This window comes from Zalophus californianus, chromosome 1 (genome assembly GCF_009762305.2).
Source record: "Zalophus californianus isolate mZalCal1 chromosome 1, mZalCal1.pri.v2, whole genome shotgun sequence".
Taxonomy (NCBI): Eukaryota; Metazoa; Chordata; class Mammalia; order Carnivora; family Otariidae; genus Zalophus; species Zalophus californianus.
The window spans coordinates 8,229,220-8,251,870 of NC_045595.1; the positions used below are offsets into that span (position 1 = coordinate 8,229,220).

Sequence of the window (22,651 nt, forward strand, 5' to 3'; positions counted from 1 at the left end):
CTTCCTGTCTCTGTGTCACATTTTGGTAATTTAGTGTAAACGTAACTTTTATACGCACCAAGAAAACAAATTCATTGGGCTCGCTTTATTGCGATATTCATTTTGGTGTGGTGGTCTGGAAATGAACCTACGATATCTCCACGGTATGGCTGTATGTAATAATTAGATAATAAATAAATTAAAACTAAGTAAATAAAGAGTTATTTGAGTTAAAATAGCCTTTTTGGGGAGGGCGCCTGGGTGGCTCAATGGGTTAAGCTTCTGCCTTCAGCTCAGGTCATGATCCCAGGGTCCTGGGATCGAGTCCCGCATCGGGCTCCCTGCTCCGCAGGAAGTCTGCTTCTCCCTCTGCCTCCCTCTCTCTCTCTCATGAATAAATAAATAAAATCTTTAAAAAAAAAATAGCTTTTTTGGGGAGGGCGCCTGGGTGGCTCAGTGGGTTAAGCTTCTGCCTTCGGCTCAGGTCATGATCCCTGGGTCCTGGGATCGAGTCCCCGCTTGGGCTCCCTGCTCAGCGCAGAGCCTGCCCTCTCCCTCTGCCCCTGCCCCCCACCCCTAGCTCCTGTTCACTGTATCCTCTTTCTCTCAAATAAATAAATAAAATCTTTAAAAAATGATAATAAAATAGATTTTTTTAAAAAAAGATTTTATTTTTAAATAATCTCTATATCCAACATGGAGCTTAAACTCACCACCCCGAGATCAAGAGTTGCATGCCCCACGATGGAGGTGGCTAGGCGCCCCTAGGAAGGTGGCTTTTAAACTGGGTCCCAACGTCCCTGGCCCCCAGGGCCCTCAGCCCAGGTTCAGGATCAGGTTCAAGCCTAGCGGAAATGTTCAAGGGGGCCTTGGCTACTCCCACCGGAATGACCAAAGACAACAGAAGGCACTCGGAACACTTAGAGAATTGGACTAACAAGCACGAAAGCCAGGGACATACAGTGACTGGTGTTACGGTTATTTTGCTTAATTATTTTTTCTTTCCTTTTAAAAAATCTCAAACATAAAGCGTCCTTCGAAAAAAAATAACTTTGAAGTGAATTGGCCACTATTCCCTATGCAGAAGCACAGATAAGATTCTGTTCCTTAAAAAATAGGACAATGTGGAATTATTACTAACTATTCTGCACTTCCTTTTTCTCCCCAGTTAGAAAATATCGTGGGCAGCTTTCCGTTTTACAACATAGGACGATTGACCTCATCTTTTTCTTTCTTTTCTTTTCTTTTCTTTTCTTTCTTTTCTTTCTATTTCATTTATTTAGGGGTGCCTGGGTGGCTCAGTCGTTAAGCGTCTGCCTTCAGCTCAGGTCATGGTCCCAGGGTCCTGGGATCAAGCCCCGCATCAGGCTCCCTGCTCCGTGGGAAGCCTGCTTCTCCCTCTCCCACTCCCCCTGCTTGTGTTCCCTCTCTCGCTGTCTCTCTGTCAAAAAATAAATAAAATCTTAAAAAAATAATATTCGTGATAGCTTCCTAGGATTTAAAATCTCAAGTGATGATGTACAGTTAGGGCAGGGAAGGCAGGTTTTTTGTTTTGTTTTATTTTTAAGATTTATTTGAGAGAGAGAAAGTAGGCACGCATGAGCACTGGCACAGGGGTGGGGGACAGAGGGAGGGAGAATCTCAAGCTGACTCTGCGCTGAGCATAGAGTCCGATCCAGGACTTGATCTCACATCCCTGAGATTACGTCCTGAGCTGAAACCAAGAGTCAGATGCTTAACCAGCTACACCACCAAGGCATCCTGTTTTTTTGTTTTTGAAGATTTTTGACAGAGAGAGACACAGCGAGAGAGGGAACACAAGCAGGGGGAGTGGGAGAGGGAGAAGCAGGCTTCCCGCGGAGCAGGGAGCCCGATGTGGGGCTCAATTCCAGGACTCTGGGACCATGACCTGAGCTGAAGGCAGACGCTTAATGACTGAGCCACCCAGGCACCCCTGTTTTTGAAGATTTTATTTTTAAGTAATTTCTACACCCAGATGGGGCTCGAACTCAACCCCGAGATCAAGAGTCACATGCTCTACCAACTGAGCCAGCCAGACACCCCTATGTTTTTCTTTTTTTTTTTTTTTTTAAAGATTTTATTTATTTATTTGACAGAGAGACACAGTGAGAGAGGGAACACAAGCAGGGGGAGTGGGAGAGGGAGAAGCAGGCTTCCCGCGTAGCGGGGAGCCCGATGCGGGGCTCAATCCCAGGACCCTGGGATCATGACCTGAGCTGAAGGCAGACGCTTAACGACTGAGCCACCCAGGCACCCCTCTGTTGTTTTTTTTTTAAGATTTTATTTATTTGTCAGAGAGAGAGAGAGAGCAAGTGAGCAAGTGAGTAAGTGAGCACAAGCAGAGGGAGAAGCAGGCTTCCTGCCGAGCAGGGAGCCCGATGCGGGACTCGATCCCAGGACCCTGAGATCATGACCTGAGCCAAAGGCAGATGCTTAACGACTGAGCCACCCAGGCGTCCCTGTTTTTCTGTTCTTTTTGTCTGGAAGGTTCTCTTAGCCATGGAATACCTTTCTGGAGATGTGGTTTCCGCTTCAAGTTATCATGCATTCATTAAGTACCTTTGTGCAACATGAGGTAATGATTAAATTTTGCAAAAACCATTAAACTATACTTTTGGTTATGGCTAACATTCAAAATTAATGGATAAAAGGAGAAACAGTCACCCGGGTGGCTCAGTTGGTTAAACTTCTCTTTTTTTTTTTTTTAAAGATTTTATTTATTTATTTGAGAGAGAGAATGAGATAGAGCATGAGAGGGGGGAGGGTCAGAGGGAGAAGCAGACTCCCCGCTGAGCAGGGAGCCCGATGTGGGACTCGATCCCGGGACTCCAGGACCATGACCTGAGCCGAAGGCAGTCGCTTAACCAACCGAACCACCCAGGCGCCCTAAACTTCTAACTCTTGGTTTCCAGTTAGGTCATGGTCTATGTGTCCTGGGATCAAGTCCCACATGGGGCTCCATGCTTAGCGAGGAGTCTGCTTGGGATTTTTCTTTCCCCCTCTGCTCCTCCCCCTTCTTGCATGCTCGCCCTCTCTCTCTCAAATAAAATGAACGAAATCTTAAAAAAAACAAAAAGGAAAAACAATCTTTTTACAGGAATAATGGAACTTATAAATGCAGCCAACAGTCAAAACTTACATTTTACATGCTATTTGCCTACAGAACATTTGACTCAATAGGAAAATCCTGCTAGCTTTTCTTCTTCTTCTTCTTTTTGTTTTTTTGGTCTTATTTGCTTATTTATTCATAAAGCATGATGAAATAAACCAGATCATAATTTTTATTGGCCACATTGTTTTAATTTACATAGGGCATCAGAATTTATGCTTAGAGATTAAAAGATTTTTTTTTATTACCAGGTATCACTAATCATAAAAGTTTGCTTTATTCCAGTTCACATGGAACAGTGCATTCTGAATCAAAGTATAGTATTTAAGACTAAACTCAATCAACATTATTGTAATCTCTTTTCCAAAATGCAAAAATCAATGTGTTTTAGGTAATTTCCCAAAAATTTACTTGTCCTCATTTTTATCTAAAAATCTGGGTCTTTGTGGGCGCCTGGGTAGCTCTGTCAGTTAAGTGTCTGCCTTCGGCACCGGTCATGACCCCGGAGTCCTCCCCACTGCTCAGCAGGGAGCCTGCTTCTCCCTCTCCCTCTGCCTGCTGCTCGCCCTGCTTGTGCTCTCTCTGTCAAATAAATAAAACCCTTTAAGAAAAAATGTTGAGTCTTTGCTTTCCTAGAAAAAGTTTCTCTTATTACAGCTTTTGCTAATGTCTCTACCCACTGGAGATGACCCCTCATGTTTCCTTCCCCTGAATGATTTCACACAATCAATTTTCCTCATTACTGTCACCAGCACAGGTTTGTGATATGCTAAATCGTTTAAATCCTTTTCTTTTTTCATGTGCAGGGAAATTGTACTCTTTCGTTTCCTGCCTTAATGGGTCTGTACAGTGGACTCAACGACCGCTGAGTCAAGTTTCACACACTGTTGGCAAGTCACTCTTCTAGATCTATTCTTCGCATCCTCCGCTGCACTTGTGGTTCATGAAGTGTGTGTGTTGTATTTCCCGGGAATGATCGGATTCTATTTCTGGTTCATTCCTCCGCTGGCAGGAAACAGACACACACAGGTGACATTGTCAGTTTCCGATTCTGGCGCTGAATGGCCCTTCTTCTTCCCCTCTCTCTCAGCGGAAGACAAATGTGGGAGAAACGAGTTCCAGTGCCAGGATGGGAAGTGCATCTCCTACAAGTGGGTTTGTGACGGGAGCGCCGAATGCCTCGATGCCTCAGATGAGTCCCAGGAGACCTGCAGTGAGTCCCCTTTGGTCTTCCTACCCTTTTTGATGAGAGTGGGTGACAGATGAGGTGAATGTCAGCCAGTAGGCTGATGTGTTCAGCCATGAATTGGGACCTGGGGGGGAAGAGATATTTCTGGAGCCTTAACAGCTTTTACAAAAAAAAAAAAGAGGTGAAATTCATATAACGTAAAATTAACCATTTTAAAGGAACCAGTTCAGTTGTATTAATATGGTCACAGTGCTAAGCGACCATCACCTCTCTCTCCTTCCAAACCTTTCCATCACTTCATGTCTGATTTTTTTTTTTTTTTGACCCAGAAAGGTGGTCTTGGCTCCCTCTTTCTGAAAACTGTATTTTTGCTCTGTAAAGCTAGGGCTGGGGACATCAGATCGGGCTTCCCTCTGAGGGAAGGCTCAGTCCTGTTTCTCCCACAGTGTCTGTCACCTGCAAGTCGGGGGACTTCAGCTGTGGGGGTCGTGTGAACCGCTGTATCTCTCAGTTCTGGAGATGTGATGGCCAGGTGGACTGCGAGAATGGCTCAGATGAGCAAGGCTGTTGTGAGTGTTCTCCCCCCCATCCCCTGCAGCCCTGCGCTGGCCGCACTGGTTCCGCCCTGGTCCTGGGCTGCTCTTAAAGTTGGTGCCCCCAGGCAGTCCTGCCCCCAGCTGAGCTGTGGATTGACTGCTCTTCAGTTGGCGCCGTCTTCTGGAAGCTCCTACCCAGCCTCCTCGCACTACTGGAGCCCCACTTTGCCCAGGAGGCTTTGCAGGGGGATAGGGTTGGTGCCACCTCTTAGGGTCATCAGCAGCCTCAGTGAGGCTGTCCTTGCCAACCACATGGCACGTGCTCTGGTGAGCCACTGGGACCACCACCAGCCACCCCGGGAGGCTGAGCACCCAGTAGGTGCTCGATGGCCGAGACCCGATCACTCAGCTGACCACCGAGAAGAGGAAAGCTTTACGGAGTTGTGGCTTCTGGGAAGGAACAGGGCCAAGAGTCCTGGAGGGGGAGGCCCTTTGGAGAGCGGGGGATCTGTCTTGGTTCTTCAGTATTAGTTAGTTATTGTATAGTTTTTGTTGTTGTTTTTTTTTTTAATATTTCTTTACTTCCTTGACAGTGAGAGAGAGGGGGAGAGAGAGAGAGAGAGAGCACGAGCAGTGGGGAGGGAGAGAGGGAGAAGCAGACCCCCTGCTGAGTAGGGAGCCCGACGTGGGGCTCGATCCCAGGACCCTGAGATCATGACCTGAGCTGAAAGCAGATGCTTAACCAACTGAGCCACCCGGGCGCCCTAGTTTTGGGTTTTTAATGGAGCTAAGGCTCTGAGAAAAATAACTGGGAAAAATTTAAATAACTAAGATAATGTCAGATCTTCAAGTTCAGAAAAATAGAAAAATCCATGAAAAAAAGCAACACTCAAGTGTTCACATACATTCACTTGAGAAATGCATGTCTAACCTGGATTAGTGGTCATCTGATGACGTTGGGGTCGTTTAAAAATAAAATGGATTGTTGTTCTTTTTACAGGTACTTTTTTTTTTCCTTCCAGCTTTATTGTGATATAATTGACATACAACATTATGTAAGTTTAAAGAGTAGATGGAGGAAAAATAATTAAAAAAAAATTTTTTTTAAGTTGCCGATTTCTTCTTTTTTTTTTTCCCCTAAAGATTTTATTTATTTATTTGAGAGAGTGGATGGGGAGGGAGAAGGAGAGGGAATCTGAAGCAGACTCTTTGCTGAGTACAGAGCCCCAACTTTAAAAAAATTTTTTTTGGTGGGGGGCAGCTGGGTAGCTCATTCGGTTGAGAGTCCAACTGTTGGTTTCTTCTCAGGTCATGATCTCAGGATCGTGAGATCGAACCCCAAGTCAGGCTCTGTGCAGGGTGCGCATGGAGTCTGCTTAAGATTCTCTCTCTCCGGGGCGCCTGGGTGGCTCAGTCGTTAAGCATCTGCCTTCGGCTCAGGTCATGACCCCGGGGTCCTGGGATCGCGCCCCGCATCGGGCTCCCTGCTCGGCGGGAAGCCTGCTTCTCCCTCTCCCACTCCCCCTGCTTATGTTCCCTCTCTCGCTGTGTCTCTCTGTCAAATAAATATATAAAATCTTAAAAAAAAAAAAAAGATTCTCTCTCTCTCTCTCTCTCCCTCTGCCCCCCCACCCTCCTCATGTGTAGACTCTCTAAAAAAAATAGAGTAGGTGATGATTTGATACACATACATACTGCAAAATGATCACCACTGTAAGTGTTAGCCAACACCTCCATCAAATCCCATAATTACCATGTTTTGGGGGGTGTTTCTTTTAATAATAACAGCAAACTCTTAAATGGGCCAGGCCCATGTACAGATGAGGCAACTGAGGCACAGAGGGGCCACGGGAGCGGGCTGGGGAGGCTGACCCTGGCCGGGGTTTCCATCCAGGGCCCCTGACCACTATCCTGGCTGCCTTTCCAGGGTCTCTCACTGAGGTCTGGCCTCTCCAGGACTCAGTGTCCTCATCTGTGGAATGGGCTGCTAGTGAGAAGTGGGGCGCTCTGGTGACCAGGTTGTCTTTCCCCACCCATCCCTGCAGTGCCCAGGACGTGTGCCCAGAATGAGTTCCGCTGCCAGGATGGGAAGTGCATCGCCCTGGAATTCGTCTGCGATTCGGACCGGGACTGTTTGGACGCGTCGGACGAGGCGTCCTGCCCCGTGTCCACCTGCGGCCTTGCCACCTTCCAGTGCAACAGCTCGGCCTGCATCCCCGAGCTGTGGGCTTGTGACGGTGACCCCGACTGCAAGGATGGCTCAGATGAGTGGCCGCAGCACTGTCGGGGCCACAACACGTCCGCCCCCCAACAGGACAGCAGCCCTTGCTCACCCCTTGAGTTTCACTGCCAGAGCGGAGAATGCATCCACTCCAGCTGGCGCTGCGATGGTGGCCCCGACTGCAAGGACAAGTCAGACGAGGAGAACTGCAGTAAGGGCGCTGCCGGCGGTGGGGGGGGGTCCTCTCCCTGTCTCTGTGCCCCCCCGGGGGGCGGGGCGGCCTTGCGGTGCTTAAACGATGCCAAGTCTCACCGCAGGAATTTCCATCTCCTTCCGTGCTTCTTCCAGTGCTCCTGATCACACGGAGGAGAAAGCCTCTGTAAAAGGAGACCCTGTCTTTAACGCCTGTAGAGTTCACCCCTTTTTTCTGGCCAGGGGAGCAGCAGCAAGCTCAAGTGGTATTTTCGTCCAGAAGGGATCCTCGGCTCTAGGCCTGGCGGGTGACCTCCGGCCAAGGACTCAACCTCACTGCCTTGTGTTCTCTTCCCCATGGAATGGGGAAAGAGCATTGGCCTTTGCAGACTTTCGACTGGAGTCCAGCACCACCCTGTCGAACCTTCTGGGGGAGGTGGAGACCTCCCACGTCGGCACTGCCCAGTGCGGTAGTTGCTACCCAGGGTAGCTTGTGCAAGCAAGGAAGGGAATGTTTTGTTTTATTTCACTTTTGTGAATTGAAAGTTAAATAGCCACACGCGGTGAGTGGCTCCTGTGTTGGAGGCCGAGCAGATAGAGGATTGTGCCACCCAGACCCTGGCCTCACGTCAATGCTTCCTGAACGGGGGGGCCGATACCTCAAAGCTAGCGATGCAGAGCTACTGTGAATTTAGAACATGTTTTCGTGTCCCTGTTGCTTTGGTACCTTTGCCCCCGTTCACTGTTTTCCTAGAATTGTAATCTCTGTGTAGGTGGAATTAGACTTTTTAAGAGTCACTTAAAAAAAAAAAAAGACTTTTTTTTTAAGTTTATGTATTTTTTTTTTAGTAATCTCTATACCCAGTGTGGGGCTCAAACTCACAACCCTGAGATCAAGAGTTTCACGCTCTTCCGACTGAGCCCACCAGGCGCCCCTAACAGTCACATTTTAAAATAATGGATGACTTTGTATACAATGTGTACTAAAACTCAGCACAAACTCCCAGAATTCTCATGACTTGAGCAGGCTTCCCCCACCCTTTACAGATGGGGAAACTGAGGCCCAGAAAGGCTGCGTAACCGGAGGACACACACCTGTGAAAATAAAAAATTCATCTTTTTTCCTCCACGGTGTCATCTCATAAACATTTGTCCCGCTTCACAGTGCTCGACTGTGTTGTACGCAGTGGTACTGATCGAATCTGTCACACTTTGGCCTAGATTGGGAATGTGCCATTGCTTTTCTGCTGAGGGCAGCCTGTTGGCTCTGGCAGGTTTTTAGCAAATTATGTGTGTTCTCGGGGCACCTGACTGGCTCCATCCGTAGAGCGTGTGACTCTTGATCTCAGGGTTGTGAGTTCAAACCCCACATTGGGTGTAGAGATGACCGAAAATCTTAAAAAAAAAAAAAAAAAAAAATCGTGTTCTCAAAAATGCATATGTGGAAAGGTTGGGGAGAACTCCAGGAAAACTCAGTGGTTGTGTTAGGGGTGCTCCCCCCCAAACACTTTCTTATTTTTCAAACGTTGCTCTGTGACTTTAGTAATAATTTTCTGGGATTCGTCTTCATTGAGGAAAAAAGTACTTACTGCCATGAAAGAAGAGCTAAAACTACACATCGGTTGGGGGGGCACCTGGGTGGCTTGGTTGGTAAGCGTCAGACTCTTGGTTTCGGCTCAGGTCATGATCTCAGGGTTGTGAAGCCCCGTGTGGCGCTCTGCTGGGTGTGGAGCCTGCTTAAGGTTCTCTCTCCCTCTCCCCTCCCCCTACCTTAAAAAAGAAAGAAAGACTACATTGGTTAAAATTTAGAATGTGAAGACAGGTGTACCCAGGGAGTTTTTCCCCAGGTGGGAAGCAGGTAAAATGGATGAGCCACTGTCTCCTGCTGTGGAGGTGGTAGGGCGTGTTCTTTTCACCTCTAAAATCTTCCCTGTTACATGCTGTCCCTGATGCCCGAGGCAGCCGGGAAATTGCTGCTTCAAAGGTGGTAGTTTGTTTTTTCTTCGCTGTTCCTTGAGAAAAACCAACACGTGCCCTGTCTTTCCCAGCGGTGGCCACGTGCCGGCCTGATGAGTTCCAGTGCTTGGACGGAACCTGCATCCACGGCAGCCGGCAGTGCGACAGAGAGTATGACTGTAAGGACATGAGTGACGAGCTCGGCTGCATCAACGGTGAGCTCCTCTGGGGGTGGCCCTGCGCCCGCTGTGTGTCCTCAGGCTACTTACTTGCCCTCCCTGAACCTCATTTCCATTTATCTGACCAGCGTGCGTCGTGGAAGCATCTGTTTCAGGACCGTGACATTTTGATGAGGCCCAAGTGCACGGGGCTCTTGTCTTTGAGCTCGGGTAATACGTGCGCTACGACTCCGCATAAAGCCCTCTCCCGGGCTTACCGTGTGACGCTTCCACTCCCGGGAATGAGCCCAGGAGAAACTCACACCTGTAACCGGGAGACGGGCTCTGGAACGTGTGGAGCAACACTGGCCTAACAGCGAAACCCTAGAAGCAACCCAATTGTTTATCAGCAGAATTCATTTTATTTTTTTATTTTTTTTTAAAGATTTTATTTATTTATTTGACACAGAGAGAGAGAGAGAGAGAGTGAGCACAAGCAGGGGGAGTGGCAGGCAGAGGCAGAGGGAGAAGCAGGCTCCCCACAGAGAAGGGGGAGCCCGATGTGGGACTCGATCCCAGGACCCTGAGATCATGACCTGAGCCGAAGGCAGTCGCTTAACCAACTGAGCCACCCAGGCGCCCCAGCAGAATTCATTTTAAAAATTGTTTTAATTGTGTTAAAATCGTGGAACATAAGGATACGACTTTTATTTTTTTATTTTTTATTCTTAAAGATTTTTCTTTTTTACGATTTTATTTATTTATCGACAGAAAAGGCGAGAGAGAGCATGAGCGGAGGGAGAGGGAGAAGCAGGCCCCCTGCTGAGCAGGGAGCCCGATGCGGGACTCGATCCCAGGACCCTGGGATCATGACCTGAGCCACCCAGGCTCCCCTATTCTTAAAGATTTTATTTATTTATGTTTAGAGAGAGAGTGTATGGGGGGGAAGGAGGGGGAGGGAGATAGAGAATCTTAAGGAAGCGCCACACCCAGCACAGAGCCCAGTGCGGGGCTCGGTCTCACGACCCTGAGATGATGACCTGAGCTGAAATCCAGCGTCAGACATTTAACCGACTGAGTCACCCAGGCACCCCCGAAACAAACTTTTTTGAACAAGAAGTTAAATTCTGATAATGCACTTTTTGACCCTTGTGGTAAATGACACATAACACACACAAAAAAACCAAACCAAACAACAAAAAAGACACATAACAAAATAATTACCGTCTTTACCATTTTTCAATGTTTATTTCCATGATATTAAGTACATTGTTATGTTTTATGTATCAATACATTTGCTTATCATCTTGTGTAAATGAACTATTCTGTGAGTAAAGAGTAGTAAGTGGGCTCTTGCCTCTCCAAAGCACCTGACCCTCCTCTTTGGCTCCTAGTAACGCTGTGTGAGGGGCCCAACAAGTTCAAGTGCCACAGTGGCGAATGCATCACGCTGGACAAAGTGTGCAACTCGGTCAGGGACTGTCGGGACTGGTCGGACGAGCCCCTCAAGGAGTGCGGTGAGCCCCCCCGGGGTGCTGGCAGCTCTCAGACTTATGGAGAGCTGGGGCTGGGACCCAGATGTGGATATGCTGTGGGGCTGCAAGTCTCCTGCCCACCTGTGCCCGTGCGTGCTTTAGCTCTGCGGCAACACAGAGATGGGGGTCCTAGGGGAGAAGCAGCTTTGCTTCCTGAGCCTCAGTGTTCACATCTGTAGGATGGGACAATAAGGGTTCAACATCCTAGGGCTGCTGGGGATTGGCTGTTGCAATGCTTGTAAAGTTTCAGCAGTGCTCTGTGACCTGTGGCCATGTAAATATTTTGGACTTGACAGCTGTACGGTCTGTCACAGCTGTTCAACAGGACCTAAACTACAGCAGGAAGACCACGTTCGAATGCACATGCGCATATGAACGCATGTGGCCGGGCTCCAAGCAAACCTAATTGTGGACACTGATGTTTGAACCTTTCATGTGGCACAAAATACTGTTTTTCTTGTGATTCTTATTTTTCTTTTCAACTATTTAAAACGTAATAAGCATTCTTAGCTTTGGGGCCACGCAGGAACAGAGGGTAGGCTGGCATGGGCCAAAGCCCTGTAAAGAGAGCTAGGGCATGGATGCTGGCGCCGAGTGCCCTGGGTCTGGTCCAGCACAGCGATCTTGGGCAAGTCTTGGAGCTTGGCCATGCCTCGGTTTCCACAGCTGTAGTTCAGCTACCTGTATGGTTGTTGGGAGTTAGTACACGCAACTGTGGAACATGGTTTTTTAGTTTTTATAATCAAGAACATTTTGAAATGTGTCTTAGAAAAAAGAAACGATAATGTGGAATTTATCGTCTTAACCATTTTTAAGTGTCCAGTCCAGCGGCATTCAGCAGACTCACATGGTCGTATAGTCATCTCCACCGTCCGTCTCCAGAACTTTCTCATCTTCCCAAACTGAACCTCTGCCCCATGAAACGCCAGCTCCCCCTCCCCTTCCCCACCCCTACTTCCTGGCTCTGATTTTGACTCCACTGAGGACGCCCTACGAGTGAATCCTGCTGTATTTGTCCTTCTGTGCCCTGACTAGTTTATTCAGCGGAATGTCCTCCAGGTTCCCTCCTGGCACTGCACGTGACAGGGGTCATGTTAAGTCCTCTTAGGGGACATGGTAGTTCACGTCCCCGAGTCGTTGTGGCAATCATGATAAGGGTGATGAAATGGTGCAGGGGTGCCGACGACCTGAGTGTGACCAGTCTCTGCTCTCTCCCCACCCCTGGACCTCTGCACCCGGCGCAGGGACCAATGAGTGTCTGGACAACAAGGGTGGCTGCTCCCACATCTGCAACGACCTCAAGATGGGCTACGAGTGCTTGTGCCCCGAGGGCTTCCGGCTGGTGGACCAGCGAAGATGTGAAGGTGATTCCCCAGCAGCCTGGGCTCCCAGCCTCCTCGGCCCTTTCTCCTCATGGGGTGGCCAAACACTCGGTGCCTCAGTTTTCCCCACCTGTTAAGTGGGCATGAAAGCCTTGCTGACCTCACGGGCCTGTTAGGAGGGTTTAATGAGGTGCCAGATGCACAGGAGAGCCAGCGCAGGCCTGGCCCTCGAGGAGTGCTCGGTTCGTGCCTTTGGGGATTAATAAGAAAGAAAGAAAGAAAAAAAGAAAGAAATCTTGGCTGACGCAGCTTCACCCTGTGAGCTGTACCCCTGGGGTGAATGGTGAGGTCAGGGTCATCGTCGGAGACGATGCTTAGCTGTTTCTGTGTTTTTATTTCTGAACCTGCGGGTCACCAAGACCCTGGCTCTAGGGGTTGTCCCCAGAGGGCTTGGGCTGTCCCCATTTGCCACTGGGAGGCACCCCAAATCCCTTTGTGTCCCGACTTACAGATATCGACGAGTGTCAGGATCCCGACGTGTGCAGCCAGCTGTGCGTGAACCTCGAGGGCAGCTACAAGTGTGACTGTGAGGAGGGCTTCCAGCTGGACCCCCACACCAAGGCCTGCAAGGCTGTTGGTGAGCGCGGGGCAGGGCCGGTGGGGGCGGGGCCACACCAAGAGCAGGTGTAGTGGGGAGTCTCATCGTGTGAACTTTGCCTCCACTCCAAAGACCGCTGGGTGGGGCCGACTGTGTCCTCTCGAGACCTCTGGCAGATGCATGAGCAGCCCTGTCTGGAACTTGCCAGGAGGCTGCCCCCACGTGTCCTGCTGTTTCCCTGCAGACCCAGGTCAATTGCAGGAGATCCAGTTTGCAGTCCCCAGCGCCGCCCCCCCCCCCCCCGTGGCTTCAGGGAACAAGAGGTTGAAAAGCTGTGGCCTGAAGGGCCCGCACCCCCACCAGCTGTTCTTACCCACTTAGAGGAGCCTATCCCCCAAAAGCAAAAGTTCACTTAAGAGAGACCAAGGTATAATCAGTCGCTCCTAAGAAAACCAAACCGCAGGAATAGTTGTGTTTCTTTTCTACCTAAACGGAAGATGAGCACGGCAGCCAGGCACTGATTCTCAGAAGCCCCGAAATGAAGAGATCCCATGGGTTTGGAGGCATAGCCGTCCTTGGGGAGTTGACCGGTGGGGGCCAAACTCCTTTTGCTTTGTGTCCTGTTCCACCCTCCAGTGTGGTTCCAGTGAGGGACAAGCGTGCAGAAATATTTTAGGTCGTCTTCCGTTTCCCTCCCCTGTTGTCATCCTTTTTGTGATGGTTCCTTGGCCACCCTCTGTCACACCTCCATGTGTTCCCTGTTCTGGGGAAAACCAGGCACTGAGTTCATGAAACCCCCCAGGGTTTGAGGTTTCACTTTTGTTCTGATCTGCCCCGGCGTTGTCTATACAGACACCTTCCCAGGGGCGCGGGTGGTGTCATGGGAAGGGCTGTTCTGAGTGAGGTCAGTTGTACACACGGTTAGCCTGTCGGTGAATACTGGTGTCATGGTTACAGCACCGCCCCCAGAGTTGGGGCGGCGTGGGTTTGAATCCCGGCTCTGCCACCTGGTGTGACCCTGGGCTCGTCACTTCCCTCTCTGAGCTTCAGTTCCCTTATATGTAACGGGAGTTTGACAACAGCCCCGGCCTCAGGAGTGTGAGGATCAATGAGGGAAAACGTCATATGAAAAGCACTCAGAATCTCCTGCCCTAAGGAATCGCTCTATATACCTGAGCCCCTTACGTTTCTTCATCTTTATGTTCTAAAATGGAAAATGCTGGGGCCCTAGTGTAGATTTTTTTTTTTTTTAAAGATTTTATTTATCTGATAGAGAGCAAGAGCACAAGCAGGTGGAGTAGCAGAGGGAGAAGCAGACTCCCCGCTGAGGAGGGAGCCCGATGCGGGGCTCAATCCCAGGACCCTGGGATCATGACCTGAGCTGAAGGCAGATGCTTAACTGACTGAGCCACCCAGGCGTCCCCAGGTTTTATTATTAATGTAGGTTTTATTACCATTCAAGTATGGTGGGACCAACCCGGCAGGAGACGACCACCATTAATATCGGTTGTTATAGGGGCGCCTGGGTGGCTCAGTTGGTTGGGTGGCTGCCTTTGGCTCGGGTCATGGTCTCGGGGTCCTGGGATCGAGCCTGCATCGGGCTCCCTGCCAGGCGGGTGGCCTGCTTCTCCCTCTCCCACTCCCCCTGCTTGTGTTCCCTCTCTCGCTGTGTCTCTCTCTCTGTCAAATAAATAAATAAAATCTTTAGAAAAAAAAAAAAGATCGGTTGTTATAGTTCCCAAGAGGAGGGGGCGTGGCAGCCGGGGGGGGTCACCCTGGGGAAGCACCAGGGTCGGTCAGGAGGCAGAGGGCGAGGGCCAGCCCTGGGAGGGGCTGTCCCTTTAGTCTCTACAAGGCCCAGGATGTCAGAGCATCAGAGGCACATGGTTAATACACCCCATCCCGAGTGTCTCCTCTGGTTCATCCCAACCCTGGAGGGTGACAAGCAGGAGTCGGGGGTCCCTTCTCCCCTGAGCATCCTTCCTGCATCCCTAGGCAACATCGCCTACCTCTTTTTCACCAACCGCCACGAGGTGAGGAAGATGACCCTGGACCGCAGTGAATACACCAGCCTCATCCCGAACTTGAAGAATGTCGTTGCCCTAGACACAGAAGTGGCCAGCAACAGAATCTACTGGTCTGACCTGTCCCAAAGGAAGATCTACAGGTGAGCCTTGGAGCCGCTCCCAGCCCTGACCCTGGGTGAAATAGGCCCCTCACACTGACGCTCTCCTCCCCCTCTCCCCTGCCCCCCTGACAGTACCCAAATCGACAGAGCCCCCAGCTTCTCCTCCTATGACACCGTCATCAGTGAGGACCTACAGGCCCCTGATGGGCTGGCAGTGGACTGGGTCCACAGCAACATATACTGGACAGACTCCATCCTGGGCACCGTCTCCGTGGCTGACACCAAGGGTGTGAAGAGAAAGACACTCTTCAAGGAGAAAGGCTCCAAGCCTCGTGCCATCGTGGTGGATCCTGTTCACGGGTGGGTATTCCCGTAGCTTAGGGGTACAGAGGGAACGAAGAGCTGGTTAGGACTGGTTAGGACTCAGACGGGGGGAAGGCGTGTGCCTGAGCTGGACTGGCCTCCATGGGCACGGGGCTGTCCCCAGCCATGGAGGACTCAGCTGGTTAGGACTGGTTAGGACTCAGACGGGGGGAAGGCGTGTGCCTGAGCTGGACTGGCCTCCATGGGCACGGGGCTGTCCCCAGCCATGGAGGCCCTTGCTGTCAGGAAAGAACAGGACCTGGAACAGTGGTTCTTACCTGCCTGCCCTTTGGGATCCAGGGGTTGGTCCCTCTTGATGTCTGCTGAGATGGAAGTGGACCCAGAAAAGTTGTGCGCTCAGGATAAGAACCCAAAATCAGGCACCTGGGTGGCTTAATCCGTTAAGTGTCTGATTCTTTTTTTTTTTTTTTAAAGATTTTTTTTTATTTACTTATTTGACAGAGACACAGTGAGAGAGGGAACACAAGCAGAGGGAGCGGGAGAGGGAGAAGCAGGCCTCCTGCCGAGCGGGGAGCCGGACGCGGGGCTCGATCCCAGGACCCTGGGATCATGACCTGAGCCGAAGGCAGACGCTTAACGACTGAGCCACCCAGGCGCCCCAAGTGTCTGATTCTTGATCTCCTCTCAGGTCTTGATCTCAGGGTGGTGAGTTCAAGCCCTCTGTTGGGCTTCATGCTGGGCATGGAGTCTACTTAAGACAAACCAAAACAAAACAGAAAACCAAAACCAGAAATTAAAATATGAATTTAAATTGGTCTTAGAAATGAATACTTATTTAAATTCTGAATACTTATTTAAATTCTGATTTAGTATTTTATAGCAGAGAAATCCTGTGCCAGGATAGGATTGGAGAAAGGTAAAAAAATGCTCAGATCCAATGGTAGTTTCAGGGAGGAAGCCACAGGGAGTAAAGGTTGCCACCCTGCTGAGCCCCCAGGAGGGTGTTTGCAGGGCCCGTGGCTGACTCAGCATCTCTGGGGCCCACAGGGACCTATGTCCCCTGACGGAAAGCATCTCCCCTCCCCATGTCCCAAACCCCATTACACCATATCTGCCCATGGAATTTCACAATTCTGGAGGGACGGTGGCAACCTTGGGACAGGCAGCCTGTCCTGGTGGCAATCATCAGAAGGAAAGGAAACTTTTTTTTTTTTTTTAAGATTTTATTTATTTGAGAGAGAGATTGAGAGCACAAGAGGAGGGGAGAAGCAGAGGGAGAGGGAGAAGCAGGCTCTCTGCTGTGTGATCCCAGGACCGAGGGATCATAACCTGAACCGAAGGCGGACGCTTAACCAACCGAGCCACCCATGCACCCCAAAAGGGAACTTTTGAGATGAGCATGACTCACACGGGAGAGACCCTGAGTTGAAGGTGGGCCTGGGCCCACAAACGTTCTCATTTGGTAGAGGGACACTCGGTTGAATAACTTTAGCCCCCCAGCTGCCAGGAAAGAGAGAGGCTCCTAGAAATAAACCCTGAGATACAAGTCATGTTGTGTGTGTGTGGGGGGGGGGGTCTACTGTTATGTTTCTTTTCCCCCCAGGTAGTAGCGTAGGATTGCCCTCTTGGACTCTGTTCTCCACTTGGCTCTGTCATTTGGCATACGGGGCTCGTTCCCTGTTGACTAGATGAGCCATGATTTACTTTGTATCTGGCACATGGAAATTGTTTTTCCCCCCTACCTCACAGAAAGAGGCTGCAAATACCTCTGAATATCTTTGAAGGTGAGTCATTGCAGTTTCTCTGCAGGATTGTCGCTTCTAGATTCCTCATTCTAGAAGCTGGATTATATTCTAGAAGTTGGTCCGAGGCTCCGTGCGCGGCCAGAGCATCAAATTGCCACTGAAAACCTGCATTATAAGACCGAGCCTCCTAGCGCACCTGAGCACCCATCTTGCTCACGGTCAACAGCAAGTTTTTCATTTGGCAGTCACGATGGGGAGGGACTGTTTCAGTGTATTTGTATGTGGCTACTTGTGAGTTAGTTTGAGCATCTCTTCAGAGGCTTAAAAGCCGTCGGAGATCCATGTCTAAGCATAGATCCAAAAGCAGTGAACACAGGGATGCGAACAGGTGTTTGCGGCCCCGTGTTCACAGCAGCCAGGGTACGGAAGCAGCCCGAGTGCCCCTCGATGGCTGAAGGATAAACCAAATGTGGTCCATCGACACAGCAGAATCGTACTCGGTCTTAAAAAGGAAGGACATTCGGACACCTGCTGCAATGCGGATGAACCTTGAGGCCATTAGGCGAAATGCAAGAAGCCAGGCACAAAAGGACAAATGCTATATGACTGCACTTACGTGAGGTCCCTAGAGGAGTCCCATTCATGGAGACAGTGAGCCGAGTGGTGGGAGCCAGGGGTCGGGGGAGGCGGATGAGGAGTTGGTGTTTTCATGGGGTCAGAGTTCCAGTCTGGAGTGATGGAAACGTTCTGGAGATGGATGGTGGTGATGGTGACATGACATTGTCTGTGTACTTACTTTCACCGAACTGGACACTTAACAGTGGTTAAGATGGGGCGCCTGGGTGGCTCAGTCGTTAAGCGTCTGCCTTCGGCTCAGGTCATGATCCCAGAGTCCTGGGGTCGAGCCCCGCATCAGGCGTCCCTGCTCAGCGGGAAGCCCGCTTCTCCCTCTCCCGCTCCCCCTGCTTGTGTTCCCTCTCTCGCTGTCTCTCTCTCTGCCAAAGAAATAAATAAAAATCTTAAAAAAAAAAAAACAATCGTTAAGATGGTAACTTTTATGTTTTGTATGTTTTACCACAATTAAAAAAACTTTATTTTTCTTTAAGATTTTATTTATTTGAGAGAGAGAGAGAGAGAGAGAGAGAAGGAGCAGAGGGAGAGGGAGAAGCAGACTCTCCGCCAAGCAGGGAGCCCAACTCTGGGCTTGATCCCAGGACTCTGAGATCATGACCTGAGCCGAAGACAGATGCTTAACCGGCTGAGCCACCCAGGCACCCCTAAAAAAATATTTTTAAAGCAAAACAAAAAACAAAAAGCCTTCAGAAAGCACTGTCAAGGGCGCCTGGGTGGCTCAGTTGGTTAAGCGACTGCCTTCGACTCAGGTCATGATCCTGGAGTCCCGGGATCGAGTCCCACATCGGGCTCCCTGCTCAGCGGGGAGTCTGCTTCTCCCTCTGACCCTCTTCCCTCTCGTGCTCTCTATCTCTCATTCTCTCTTTCTCTGAAATAAATAAATAAAATCTTTAAAAAAAATAAAAAAAAGAAAGCACTGTCAAGGGTGCAAATTAAGGGCCCCCGTCCAGACGTTGGAATCAAAATCTCCCTTTGTTCTCGAAGGTCCTAAAATCCTGCCAGGCCTCACCAGGTTGCAAGCACTAGGGTAGCAGAAGAAACCAATGCGAGGTCTCTTTTGGGGGGATGCCTTAATTCCTGGCCTGGCTGCTTCAGCTGGGAGCTGCTCTTCGGAGCAGATGGGAGCCTCCCTCACTGACACCCTGCTGCCCTTGCTGCTCTCCCACCAGCTTCATGTACTGGACGGATTGGGGAACCCCCGCTGAGATCAAGAAGGGCGGGCTGAATGGTGTCGATGTTTACTCGCTCGTGACGGAAGACATCCAGTGGCCCAATGGCATCACCCTGGGTACGTCCTTGGGACCTGGGTCCCTGGGGTCAGGCACCGTCTGGAGGAGAGGGAGCAGTGGCCAGGCTGCACCTGAAGAAGCAGATGCAGCTTCCTGAGGTTTTTATAACCTGCCGCTAACCCGCGCCAGTGTGGGGTTTGGGCTCACACAGGGAGGTGGCCAGTTGGGCCTGCTTTTCGGAGCACCTCTCCACCGGCTCCTTGGGCGGGGTGCGCCTTCCTGGGGGTGGGGGGAGTGGCCAGGCCCAGGCCCCTTTGGCATCGGCATGTGATCTCTTCCTTGTCCACCTGTGGGTTCTAGATCTTTCTGTTGGCCGCCTCTACTGGGTCGACTCCAAGCTCCATTCCATCTCCAGCATTGATGTCAATGGCGGGAACCGGAAGACCGTTTTGGAGGACAAGAAAAAGTTGGCACACCCCTTCTCCTTGGCCGTCTTCGAGGTAGTGCTTGAGGGAATTCACATCCCAGTGCCGGTTACAGAGTGCAACTCATGGGCGAGGCCGAAGTGCTCGTGCTGTCGGGTCAGCCCATGTCATCTGGCTCGGTCAAGCCAGGACCAACTTAGAAAACGGAAGTTATTTCCATTTCCTTCTCCTCAAAAGAGGTGTTTTTGTTGGTTTGTTTTCTTGTTTTTTTGTTTTTTTAAGTAAACTCTACCCCCACCGTGTGGCTCAGACTCACGACTCTGAGATCAAGAGTTGTAGGCTCTGCCGACTGAGCCAGCCGGGCACCCCCTACTCACCCAAAGAGTCTTAAAGCAGCGGTTCTCACTTGGAGGCCATCTCAGGGCCCAGGGGACATTTGGCACTTTCTGGAGACTTTTTGGTTGTTGCACTTGGAGGGGAGGTTACTCCTGGTACCTAGTGGGTAGAGGCCTAGGAGGCTGCTAACCGCCCTACAGAGAGAAAAGGGGGCCAACCACTGCGGGGAAACCTGCTCTGAGGAAACGTTATACTCGCGCACCCTTGTTTGAGGGGCGTGAGTCACGGTAGCCGAGAGGTGGAAGCAAGCGGGGTGTCCGTCAGATGAAGGGCTAAACAAAATGTGTATCTTTACAGTGGAATGTGATTCAGGAAACAGGGAGGAATTTCTAACACACACTAGAACGTGGAGGGACCTGGAGGCAACTCAGCCAGACACAGGAGGACAAATCCTCTCTGATCCCACTTCTGTGAGGTCCCTAGAGGAGCCCCACCCACAGAGACAGGAAGTAGATGGTGGGAGGCAGGAGTGGGGGTGGGGAGTCAGTGTTTCCTGGGGACAGAGTCTCAGTCTGGGGAGATAGAAAGTTCTGGACACGGATGGTGTGATGGTTGCACCATCTGTGGCATTGTACTTAATGCCACAGAACACACTTAAAAAGGATTAAGATGGTCGATTTTCGGTTGTATGTATCTTACACAGTTAAACATTTTTTAAAAAAGAAATGAGGCTCGTACCACCCAGTACCCCTTTCTCCCAGAAATTCGGGTGTCCTGTGCCCTTGACTAATGGGATCTGCTGTCTTAATTGCTCATATAGGATAAAATATTTTGGACGGACATCATCAACGAAGCCATTTTCAGTGCCAACCGCCTCACAGGTTCAGACATTAATTTGGTGGCAGAAAACCTGTTGTCCCCGGAAGACATTGTCCTTTTTCACAACCTCACACAACCAAGAGGTAAAGATGAGGTGACCGCCTCCCCCCCTCCACTTCCCTGCTGGTGTTCTGGAATTTTCTAGAATTTTCTAGCCTCGTTCTTCCCCTAACTTCCTGCCTCTTCCCCATCAGGGGTGAACTGGTGTGAGAGGACTGCCCTCCACAATGGTGGCTGCCAATACCTGTGTCTCCCGGCCCCGCAGATCAATCCCCACTCGCCCAAGTTCACCTGTGCCTGCCCTGATGGCATGCTGCTGGCCGAGGACATGAGGAGCTGCCTCATAGGTAGGGGCACCAGACTGCCTGGGCGTGGGCGTGCATCCTGCTTCTGCCACCCTTGTGGCTTTTAGTCCTGCAACTTGACCTTCCTGATCTTGTCTTTGCTCATCTGTCAAATGGAAGACTGAGTAGTCTGAGTAGGGGGTAACCGTAGTTTGCCTTTGTCATGTGGGACACATGAGCTCTGTGCCAGGCTTTTAGACAGACGCTTTTCACCTTTGATGTCTGGTTCACTCTCTCCCAGCCCCTTTGGGAGGTGACTGATTTTAGTGAGGAGATGACCCCCTGTTCAACTTTTCTCATTCTCAGAGAAAGTCTCAGTTTGGGGCCAGTGTGTCTGGAATACTTGTTAATCTCCCTTTCGAATGACACCAAATAACAACAACATAGACATTCATGTGTTTCAATTATTTTCAGTTTTTTTTTAAGATTTTATTTATTTATTAGAGAGAGCGCATGAGCAGGGGGAGAGGCAGAGGGAGAGGGAGAAGCAGACTCCCCGCTGAACAGGGAGCCCTACGTGGGGCTCGATCCTAGGACCCTGGGATCATGACCTGAGCCAAAGGCAGACACTTACCAACTGAGCCACCCAGGCGCCCCTGTTTTCAGTCATGTTTTCAGCCCGTTTTCTTTGTGGCCAATGGCATGTGCTACTTACCGTTGTCACGAGCAGTGGGGCACTCAGGAAATGCTTCTTCTTTCAGGGACTGACCCTCCAGCGACCACCCTGGGCACCTCCACGGTCCCGGTCAGGCCGACGACGGTCCGCCCCACAGCCGTGGAGCCAAAGCACACAGCCAGCCCGTGGTCCGTGGCCAGCCCTGAGTTCACCACGGCTGAGACGGTGACGATGTCCCACCACGGTAAAAGCAGGGGCTACCCTGGCCCCTGGTTTATAGCTTGAGCCTCTAGACAGGCCCCTTCAGGGGCGAAGAGAATCTTGGGGAAGGGATCCAGTGGATTTAGTCTTTGCGCCTGCACTCTTTCTGACGTGGCCTGTGCATCTCGGAAGCCTCCGCTTCCCTACCTATAAAATGGGACTAATAACCATGCCCGCCCACCTCCTGGTAGTAGTGGGGACTACGTGGCCCCAGGTGTGTGGAGAGCTGGAGTGAGTGGCGGCGGCTTACCCCAGAGTCCTCCCCGAGCAGGGGCCTGGGAGCCTGAAATGTTATCAGGGCCCATTCGATGACCTGCTTTCAGGTGTCTGCCCAGCAGGGCCAGGGCTGGGGTGAGGCAGGTGAGGAGCTGCTCAGGGCAGCATCGGAGGGGGCACCAAAAACCCAGGACTTAAATCATATTTTACTGCATCGTTGTTTTCAAAAATCAGACCACCAAACTATGGCCCATGGGCCTCACACCTGGTCTTGTAAATATAGGCCAGGGTCCCAGTGAGGTCAGATCAGGCAAATATAGTGTCAGAGCCTGTCTTCCTAAAAATCTGACACTTTGTTATCATGGGGTATTGGCCTTCATTTTTATTTCTTAAAAAAGAACACATTCAAATATTACTCAATTACTAAGTGTTTGTTTTTTTGGTTTTTTTTTTTTTTGGCAAGGGGAAGGGGCGAAGGTCAGGCTTTAAGTTTTGTTTTTTTTTTTTTTTAGATTTTATTTATTTATTTGACAGAGAGAGACACAGCGAGAGAGGGAACACAAGCAGGGGGAGTGGGAGAGGGAGAAGCAGGCTCCCCCCTCAGCGGGAAGCCCGATGTGGGGCTTGATCCCAGGACCTGGGATCATGACCTGAGCTGAAGGCAGACGCTTAACGACTGAGCCACCCAGGTGTCCCAGG

General features: G+C 50.4%; 1 protein-coding gene across 1 annotated transcript in view; it reads left to right on the plus strand.

Moving 5' to 3' along the window:
* The window catches only part of LDLR (low density lipoprotein receptor), a 34,634-nt gene that overhangs the window by 6,632 nt on the left and 5,351 nt on the right, over positions 1-22,651 (plus strand). Inside the window, exons 2-15 of the mRNA XM_027584763.2 lie at positions 4,200-4,322; positions 4,745-4,867; positions 6,880-7,266; positions 9,296-9,418; positions 10,756-10,878; positions 12,141-12,260; positions 12,730-12,855; positions 14,812-14,983; positions 15,077-15,304; positions 18,816-18,934; positions 19,236-19,375; positions 20,457-20,598; positions 20,710-20,862; positions 21,561-21,719. Of these exons, the coding sequence (XP_027440564.1) occupies positions 4,200-4,322; positions 4,745-4,867; positions 6,880-7,266; positions 9,296-9,418; positions 10,756-10,878; positions 12,141-12,260; positions 12,730-12,855; positions 14,812-14,983; positions 15,077-15,304; positions 18,816-18,934; positions 19,236-19,375; positions 20,457-20,598; positions 20,710-20,862; positions 21,561-21,719 (2,238 nt within the window). The remainder of the gene's footprint in view (positions 1-4,199; positions 4,323-4,744; positions 4,868-6,879; positions 7,267-9,295; positions 9,419-10,755; positions 10,879-12,140; positions 12,261-12,729; positions 12,856-14,811; positions 14,984-15,076; positions 15,305-18,815; positions 18,935-19,235; positions 19,376-20,456; positions 20,599-20,709; positions 20,863-21,560; positions 21,720-22,651) is intronic.